This window comes from Barbus barbus, assembly GCF_936440315.1.
Source record: "Barbus barbus genome assembly, chromosome: 26".
NCBI classification, from domain to species: Eukaryota; Metazoa; Chordata; class Actinopteri; order Cypriniformes; family Cyprinidae; genus Barbus; species Barbus barbus.
In genome coordinates, this window is record NC_136754.1 from 9,666,348 (window position 1) to 9,676,317 (window position 9,970).

Consider the following 9,970-nt stretch of genomic DNA (forward strand, 5'->3'; position numbering starts at 1 on the left):
ACGCATTTCTGAAGTTCATTTCATACAGGTGCTCAATAAATGAGGATTATTTGACACTGGCAATGATGTTAAAATTGGTCCCTAGCACTGCGGACACTGATTCACAACATTTATTTATTTATTTTGTTCCTTTATTATTAGATATTCCAGGCAAACTCATTCTTTCATTAATTTATGTGTTATGAGTCTGTTGTGGTAACAAAGGACCAGTGCAAAACAAGCCTATACAAGTAGTTTTTAACTTAGATCAGCGCTAACACCTGGCAGACGCTTAATAACAGGTACACGCATGTTGACATCATCCTGCGGTGGCGTCTCGAGATAATAAGCCACGCCTCTCCAGAGCAGCAACCGGAAAATATCCATTGGCTGAGGAATGCGGCGACGCTGAGGTATGTAGCAAACTCTCAGCGTTTACTTATTCTAGATAGCGTTGTTATAGATAACATCATTAATATCATATAATGGAAAATCGTATATATTTATTCTGTAATGTGTTTTGTGTGTAACTTACGTAGCTCGCTGGTGTTCGTTGGTTGTTTTTTTTACAAGTTAGCTAGATGGCTACCTGGAAACAGTCAGTGCTTTGGTAGATATTTAGTGGATTATCGTAATATGTTTATTTCGTGTTTCTCTTATTTTTGGCTGTGAAACAGTAAATGAGTGTTCTTGTACTTATCTTTATTCATTAAGGTTCGAAACATGACTTACAGCATAGCTTTTGAGATGCAGTTATTAGTGTAAGTTTGTAAAGATATTAGCTGTTAAAAGGTCTATAAAGAAACAAAAGAAAGAATCTGGCAACCCTGGTTTATGACTTTAGGTAATGACGCAAGTAGGAATAGAAGAATGCCCACAACTCATTCCCATGTTAGTTTAAAATCCAACTTCCTGTGAGGTCAAGAGTAAATACCAAAACATGTGCACTTTAGATACCATTTATAGTCATTGTCAACAAAATGTTAAAATCTAGTGGACTGAAGACAAAGTCAAAACCGTGAAACTAAACTAGGCACTATTTCTGGTCATTTTCTAACAGATTGATTCATTTGAAGTCAGCAAATCATGGCTGGCTTCAGGCAGGAGGACGTGGAGCTGTACTATGAAATGGGAGAGGAGCTAGGAAGGTAAGAGATGTCATTTCCCAACTTAAAACTCTGTAAAAACTAGTTTAACCTGATTTAAAATCATCTCGCATATAGTGAATAAAACAAAGATTAAGATTTTAAGATTAGCCTAAGAACTTAATGTTTGACTAAGTACTACAATTATGTGGTTATGAAAGCTCTTTAATAAAAGGCAAGTGAATACATCATAGTGTTTTTCCTAGAGTTGCCAAAGGAACGTAGTGTTTGTGCTTATCAGTGCGGTGTAACAACAAACATTATGAGAGTCCTGCAATTTAAAAATCCCCAGCACAGTGACTTAATCATCTGCAAACACACGCCTGGCCTTTTTTTCTATATATGGATGTGGAGGTTTCTGTGCTGTGCTGCTGCAGCATGACATCACTGCTTTACAATGCATATGCTCGCTCTCTGAGCCTGAGAACAGCTGTAGTGCAAATGAGTCTACAGATGGGCCGGAGAGGAGCCGTCAGTGGAATACGTCAACCACACACTTTATCTGACTTTTTATATATATATATATATATATATATATATATATATATATATATATATATATATATATATATATATATATATATATATATATATATATATATATATATACATACATACATACATACATACAGTAAAGACAAAATTGCTCTGTTGGCTGTGGAGTCGAGACATTTACAAATATGATTAAAAGATGAATATGAGAGACAACTACAGAATGTCACATTTTATTATTGGGTGATTTAACACAGATGTTTTACCAGCTAAGAAGTTCAGCACTTTTAGACTTTCATCCCTCTATCTGATGTGAGCATAAGTATTGGAACCGTTGCCTCACAGGTCTTTCTAAGTGATCAGCTGTGTCCTGCTGCATTACTTCTTCAGATATTAAAAGCAGGGAATGTGTCGTATCAGTTATATCCATTACTTCTGTATTCTGAATCTAGCATTTGATGATGACACACACAAACCAGGATGAAGATGAGGGAGCTGACTTTGAGAGAAAAGCAAGCAATTTGGATGCTAAAAGAAAAGAGGAAGTCAATTAGAGCTCTAGCAAAAACAAAGGGCATGGAGAAATCAAGAGTTTGGAAACCACCAGCAATCAACAACTACCTGATCGGCTGAGAAAACAACAGTAGTTCATGACAGACAAATCATAAAAACTGTGAAAATGAACCCCAAAAGACATGTCTGTAAAATCACCAACAACTTCCAGAAAGCTGGGGTGATGCTCTGACAATCTACTGTCCTCAGGAGACTTTGACACAGAATTACAGATGCTACACAGCCAGATGAAAACCTCTGACCAGCACCAAAAATAGAAAGGCAAGATTAGAGTTTGCAAAAAAGCACAACGGTGAGCCAGAAGAGTTTTGGAACTGCGTTTATGGACCGATGAGACAAAGATGAACCTTTATTTAAGTGATGGGAAAGCAAAAATGTGGAGAAAAAAGGGAACTGCAATGATCCCAAGAATATCTCATCTGTAAAGCATGGTGGAGGTGGTGTCATGGCAGGGGCATGCATGGCTGCCTCTGGAACAGGCCCTCTCAACTTTACTGATGACTTAATGTATGATGACAGTAGCAGAATGAATGTGGAAGGGTACAAAACCATCTTGCCAACCAATATTCAAGAAAATGCCACCAGATTCATTGGAAAGTGCTTCATATTGCATCAGGACAATGACCCAAAACACCCTGCCAGTTCAGTCAAGGAATTTATAAGGGCAAAGAAATGGAAAGTCTTAGATTGCCCAAGTCAATCTCCAGATTTAAATCCGATTGAACATGAATTTCAGCAGCTGAAGAGGAGAGTAAAGGCAGAAACTCCCCAAAACAAGCAACAATTGGAATTGGCAGCATTAAAGGCTGGGAAAAGTATTTCAAAGGATGAGAGCAAGAGTCTGGTGATGTCTATGGGTCATAGACTCACTGCTGTGATTGTGCGCAAGGGATCTGCAACTAAATAATAGCTTTTAATCTTTTATATCTGCCTTATGTTCAACTGTCCTGATACTTATGCTCACATCAATGAGTGGGATGAACTCTAAAAGTGCTGTTCTTTTTATTTGGTAAAACGTGTTGAAACGGCTAATAATAAAATGTGGCATTCTGTAGTTTTGTCTCATATTCATCTTTTAATCATAATTGCAAATGTCTTGACTCCACAGCCAACAGAGCAATTTTGTCTTTACTCTTCCAGTACTTCTGGAGGGCACTGTATATAGTTTCCTTGCTTGCATTATGCAGCATTTATACCATTTACCTAAAGAAGTTACTCTCTAACTCCTTTAGAAAGTTACTAGAGCTTGGTTTTGTGGAAAGTACAGTATGTACTTCTTTTCATATATGTAGTGTTTTTTGTGCCTATTCCATATCCTTGGAATAGGCACCTCCTTATCTTCTATATGCAATGACATGATTTCTTCTTTTTCGTGTCTGCTTTCTCTGTGTATCATTGTACCCTGATTCCCAGTGGACAGTTTGCTATTGTGCGTAAATGTAAAGAAAAGAGCTCCGGAACAGAATATGCCGCTAAGTTTATCAAGAAGAGACGGCTGTCATCCAGCCGACGAGGTGTGAGCCGAGAGGAGATCGAGCGAGAGGTGAACATCCTTCGAGAGATCCAGCACAGCAACATCATCACCCTTCATGACATCTTTGAGAACAAAACCGATGTGATCCTGATTCTGGAGCTGGTGTCTGGAGGGGAGCTGTTTGACTTCCTGGCTGAGAAGGAGTCACTGACTGAGGAGGAGGCCACGCAGTTCCTCAAGCAGATCCTGGATGGAGTTCACTACCTCCACTCGAAACGCATAGCACACTTTGACTTGAAGGTGAGCACTAAGATGATTTGTTTTAAGATAATAGTTCACCCAAAATTGAAAATTTGCTCACGCTCAGGCCATCCCATGTGTAATTACGTCATTGCAACAGATTTGGAGAAATTTAGCATTACATCACTAGCTCTCCAGTGTATACTCTGAGAGAGAATGAGAGTTCAGACCGCTCCGCAGGTAATGCAAAATCCATCAGTTAACATCTTGGGAAGTGAAAAGCTAAATGTTTGTAATAAATCCATCAATAAGGCATTTTTAACACCTTTGCTTCAGACTAATATACATAATCCTTCAGTGAAAAAGCAGAGGATCCATTAGTGAGCAAGTGATGCAATGCTAAATTTCTCCAAATCTGTTCTGATGAGGAAACAAACTCCTCTACACCTTGGATGACCTGAGGGTGAAAACATTTTCAGCAGTTTTTCATTTCGTGTGAACTAAGTTAGCTATTTATTAATGTAGATGCATCTCTCAAAATGTTATTTTTGGGGGAGCATGGAAACATGTACTATAAACATCTTGAATCACTTTGTTTTCAGCCTGAGAACATAATGCTGCTGGACAAAAATGTGCCAAACCCCAGAATCAAGCTGATAGATTTTGGAATTGCTCATCAGATTAAGGATGGAAATGAATTTAAAAATATCTTTGGAACTCCTGAGTTTGTTGGTGAGAACTTATAAGTTAACGCTTAATAATTTTAATCCTTATTTATGATAACTTTATTAGGTGTCCTTTATCTTTGTCATAACTTTTATCCTTTGTAGCACCGGAAATAGTGAATTATGAGCCTCTTGGCCTGGAGGCAGATATGTGGTGAGTCTTAGCTATCAATGATATTTTTAAAATATCGGTTAGTGTTAATAAATGATATTCAGTTTATCAGTTGTTCATTTTCAAAACTCTAAATTAATTCTCTTGTGATTTTCTTTCCTGCAGGAGCATCGGAGTTATCACATATATACTGTAAGTTGTAATAATCATATAAATTACTTGTTTGGCTGCATTGATTCAATGCTTTTTCCACACCCAGATGATGGTGTTTTTACTTTGCTTGACTATTATTAATGCATTATTAATTGTCTGTAGCTTGAGTGGTGCTTCTCCATTTCTTGGCGAGACCAAACAAGAAACGCTTACCAACATTTCAGCTGTCAACTATGACTTTGATGAAGAGTACTTCAGCAACACAAGTGAGCTCGCTAAGGACTTCATTCGCCGACTGCTGGTCAAGGATCCAAAGTTAGTAAAATCCAGTGTTGTAACAAACTATTAAAAATGATGTAATAAAATAAATATAAAATAAAGCGTATTAGATTTAAAAAAAAAAAAAATCATACATTTTAAAAATGTGCATAACACAATTACTAAAATTAAAACCGAAAATATAAAAATAAAAATTAGTAAATACTGTAATAGTACACTGATAAAAGCCTCATTTGTTTAATATGAAGCAAATTTCATTCCTGTTTATTAATATTTAATTTAATATTTGCTTTTAACATTCAGGAAGAGAATGACAATTGAGGACAGTCTGCAGCACCCTTGGATCAAGGTTTGAATCCTTCTCTTTTTCTCCCTCTTGAGTTTTGTCACTGTTTGAGCAGTGCTTGACTAGTTCCCATCCCATCCCCCCATACAGGTGATTAAGAGGCGTAACGTTCGACCTGAGGAGAGCGAGCGCAAGACAGAGCGCAGGCGTCTGAAGACCACCCGTCTGAAGGAGTACACCATCAAATCCCACTCCAGCATGCCTCCCAACAACACCTACATCAACTTCGAGCGCTTCTCGCAGGTCATGGAGGAGATCGCAGCGGCTGAGGATGGCCTGCGAGAGCTGGAGAAGAACCAGCGCTCCTGCGCTGAGGACGTGGCCGCTCTGCTCTCCATCTATGAGGAGAAAGAAAGCTGGTACAAGGAGGAGAACGAAAGCATCGCTTCAGATCTCAGTCAGATTAAACAGGAGCTGCAGAAAGCACAAGCCCTGCGCAGACAGAGCCAGGAAGAGGCCCGCGCCACCATGCTGTCAGCCAATGCCCTCAAACGCAAGTTTGGCCGGTTGGAGAACCGCTATGAAGTGCTCGCTGAGCAGATGGTCTCCGAGGTGCGCTGGGTTGAAGAGCTGGTGCGCTCGATTTCAGCTGAAAACGACACTCGCAGCACCAGCATGGCTTGAGCTGCTCTGTTTGCTTTCTGAACGCAGTGACCATCTAATATCTTCGCTTGGTATGTGCAGGGCATAGATAGAGTATTAAGCTTTGCAATAAGCTTCATGTAAGCCTGTAGAGTTCATGTTACTCCTAGAACATAAGCAATGCAAAATGGTATTTTCTATAAATGCTGAGTGAGGGTGTGCATGTGTTTCGCCTGTACATTGCAGTATCCTTATGCGATGCCAGTCTGTTACAGCTGAAGCAAGCATTTAGTATTTTTATTCGTCACCTCAAAAATATACATGCTGAATCAGTAGATAAAAAAAACAAGTTTATTTACAACTCTATTACAGCACTAAGAGCAATGCATATTAATGTACATTGTGAGTAATGCACTACACAGTCCTCTATGAGGAATTGAAGAATCTCAAGATGCCAGTTGCTTTTGTTGCTCTGCATGTCCGCTTTTCCTATGCAAATCTAATTCTAATTTTATGATATGAGACAAAGGAAACGACTTCTACACTTATGGTAGTCCTAAATGCTGTCTTGAATGATCTGTACATATATCGAATATTCAGTAAGCTGCTTCTGTATCTATGAATATGACAATTTAAAGGGATAGTGCACCTAAAAACGAAAGTTTGGCCTTTACTCAATTTCCTAAAATTCCAAATCCGTGTGACTTAATTTATTTTATGGAAAGCTATTTTAAAGATATTTTAAAAATCATTTTTTTCTTTGCCATAGAATATCGAAACTAATGCTGTCAAATGATTAATCGTGATTAATCGCATCCAAAATAAGTGTTATAATATATTATGTTGTTTGCATAATATGTGTGTGTACTGTGTATATTTATTATGCATATATAAATACACACATATGCACGTATATATTTAAGAAAAATTTTACGCTTATGTAAATATTTTCAAGATATATGCTGTATGCGTGTATTTATATGTACACAGTATACACACATTATGTAAACACAAACTTTTATTTTGGATGCGATTTATTATTTTGACAGCATTAATCGAAACTTGTGTTCCACTGAAAAAGAAAGTTTTGAGGTTTGGAACAACATGAGGGTGAGTAAATGATATAATTTTTATTTTTTAGGTGAACTACTGTTCAAAACACACACTTCAAACATTCCACTTTTTTTGTATGACATTCCATATGTGAGTGAGCATCAGTATCTGGAAATGGTTGTGCTCATTTGTAGTTAAGTCATAGTGATATTCATATCTGTTTGCTTGCAGTACTGTACCTGTTGTTATGTTGTTTTATTTACAAGTTTATATATACATCAGAAAAGTCCATTCAAATAAAAGAATTAAAGAGGAATAGAGTTACATTGTCTTTATTTGGTGTGTGTGTGGGCTAAGGAACGCACTGGGGGGTGAAGTATAGTGTTTTACAACTCTGAGCATTTGTCAACCTCTTTATCTGAATTTTCAACATGTCTACAGATGTTGAAAGTCCCAGAGTTTTAGTTAAACAAAAGATTTTTCCATCTCCATTGTAACATAATCGTGTTTTGCTACTCGGATAAACATTTGGATTTTTAGGGTCTTGTAAATGCAACTGTTTACTTTGGAATTTCAAACCACAGGACATCTGAAGAACTGTTAGCTTCCCATGAGATGTGTTGACATGAACAGTGCATTTCTCTGTTTGGCTCTGGCGATGTGAACCTTCCAGTTTGTATGGTCAATTTTAAATTTATGCTGTCATCAAACGAATAATTATTATTTGTATCATTTTAAAATTAATGTTAACATTTTTTTGCCATGTCATTTTAAAAATGTATGACTTGCTTTATATATTAAATAATGTTTCAACTGTTTTTGTCCATACAATGAAACTCAATTGGGTCCAAAAAAAATGAATGATAACTGTTAATTTTGTATTTAAAAAAAGTCTTAATCCCCCTATACTCATCTCATTACTGCATCATGGATTATCACACTCATTTAAGAGCCATAAAGAAATGTCGCCAGGGAAAAACTGGATGTTTTCTAAAACAGTAATGTATAATTATTTCTCAGAGCACTGATAAGGTCCTTAAAATAACATTGTAGATATGCTGACGTAGCTTCCACTCACATCCAGAGACACAGCACACAACCCAGCCTCAGTGAGCAAAGCACAGCTGCTTCAACCCTGATCCAGATAAACTTCCCTCCCTGTCAGACCAGACAGCAGAAGGTCGCTTTAGTTTGTGTCTTTCTCAGGATGGCCAGGTCCAGTTCAGCCCAGAACACCTGTAACTGGATTATGGCTCTCCTGGCGCTGTGGTCCATGGTCTCTCTGATCGTCATTGTGGTTTGGGCCACCTGGCCCCCTTTGGCTGGCGTTACACAATGCAGAGCAGCACAACAGGCCTTAACTGAGAAGATGGAAGGAGCCAAAGTGATGAAGGAAAAAGAGCAAGAGGTCTTGAAATCTGCACTGAAGCTGAGCTTAGAGAACCAGACCAAACAGCAAGAAGAGCTGAGGAGTCTTCTAGAGAGCCAGAGGAAAACCAATGGATCTCTAACTGAGAGTCTGCGACTGCAAGTAAGTGTCAGAATGTGATGAATGTGTGTTGAATCTTTGCACTTTGAGTTGTTTGGTACATTATGTCAGAGTACCATGGTGTTACTCTCTATTCACAGTTGTGGAAGGATGATCTGATACAGTGACAAAATTAACAGTTTTTTTATTATGGTAAAACTGATTTTCTTGGTTTCCCCCCTATTTTAGATGACCCTAAAGAAAAATTTAACAGCTTTGGAAAACCAAAGACTCGTGCACCAGAGCGAACATGCAAGACTTTTTTCTGAGCTGGCTCAACAGGAGGGTAAGAAAATGGAAAATGCCTAAAATGGAAATATTTTTCATAAACGATAAAGTTGGTGCAACCAAAGACGTCATCTGCATGTTTTCCACGAGAGCAAAATGATCTGTCTTTAGATAAGAAGGCTATTTTAAGCGTGTGATAAAAAAAATACGATATATATAATAATTTAATTAGGTAAAGTTTGCTTGAAAAATAAATAAATAAATTGCTTGAATGTGACTTCAGAATAAGACAGATGTACGAAAACGTGCTGTTTCTTTTACCTCTCGCAGCTCTCATTGAGATTCTGTGGGTGAATCTGACCAGTGCATCTCATCACTTGGATTCATGTGCAGCTCTACAGGATTCCGCGAACAGCCAGCAGGTGGCAGCAGACAGCCAGAGGAAAGCCTGTGAATCCAAAACAACGTACCTTGTCAAGCAAGTGTGAGTGATTAGATATCCACCTCATATATCATATAAGATGTTTATTGGTTATTTTACAGTGCGCTGTTTCATTCGTTTCTTCATCCATTTTACAGAGAGAAGTGCAAGGTTAATGTGTGAGGAACAGAAGATTTCCATAACACCATTACAATATGCCCCCTACATCATTTAAACTTAAATAATTGCCTAATATGCAAAGACGACGAACCTCTTTGGACTATGTAGCCATGGAAAGTGGTGCACAGTACTACATATCGAGACATTCTGACATATTTTCATTGTAAAGTGAAATATAATAAAGTATGATGATGATGATTAAAACAAGGATTATTAAAATAATAACATCATCATCATTATGTGTCTATAAAGTTGGGATGACATGAAAATATTTTACTTGGATTTTTTTTTAAAGTAAATTGGTATATGAAAAGTGTTATAAAATATACTGACACGGTAAATAATATTTGTAATTTTTTTATTCATGTTTTGAAAATATGTAGGTTTATATTTGAGGTTTTTAATTATTGAAGGGGGGGGGGGGGGGGTAAATAAAGAAAAAAAATGAGATTGTACTTTT

General features: G+C 37.4%; 2 protein-coding genes across 3 annotated transcripts; both read left to right on the forward strand.

Annotated features, from left to right (window-relative positions):
* Positions 1 to 324: 324 nt before the first annotated feature.
* LOC306845689 (death-associated protein kinase 3-like) lies at positions 325 to 7,467 on the forward strand. 2 transcript variants are annotated; one of them, XM_079378630.1, is made up of 9 exons: positions 325 to 392; positions 1,056 to 1,127; positions 3,603 to 3,963; positions 4,506 to 4,635; positions 4,734 to 4,782; positions 4,906 to 4,932; positions 5,056 to 5,208; positions 5,476 to 5,521; positions 5,609 to 7,467. In XM_079378630.1, the coding sequence occupies exons 2-9, from the start codon at positions 1,066 to 1,068 to the stop codon at positions 6,140 to 6,142; spliced, it is 1,362 nt and encodes a 453-aa protein (XP_079234756.1). In that variant the 5' UTR covers positions 325 to 392; positions 1,056 to 1,065; the 3' UTR covers positions 6,143 to 7,467. The 2 variants fall into 2 exon arrangements, with proteins under 2 accessions (XP_079234756.1, XP_079234755.1); XM_079378629.1 differs by having other exon boundaries at positions 342 to 392; positions 1,040 to 1,127.
* Positions 7,468 to 8,270: 803 nt separating this feature from the next.
* On the forward strand, positions 8,271 to 9,964 carry LOC306845695 (uncharacterized protein). The gene is made up of 4 exons (XM_079378642.1): positions 8,271 to 8,684; positions 8,871 to 8,967; positions 9,240 to 9,393; positions 9,489 to 9,964. Exons 1-4 carry the CDS (start codon positions 8,361 to 8,363, stop codon positions 9,511 to 9,513), a joined length of 600 nt encoding a protein of 199 aa, XP_079234768.1. The 5' UTR covers positions 8,271 to 8,360; the 3' UTR covers positions 9,514 to 9,964.
* Positions 9,965 to 9,970: the final 6 nt, after the last annotated feature.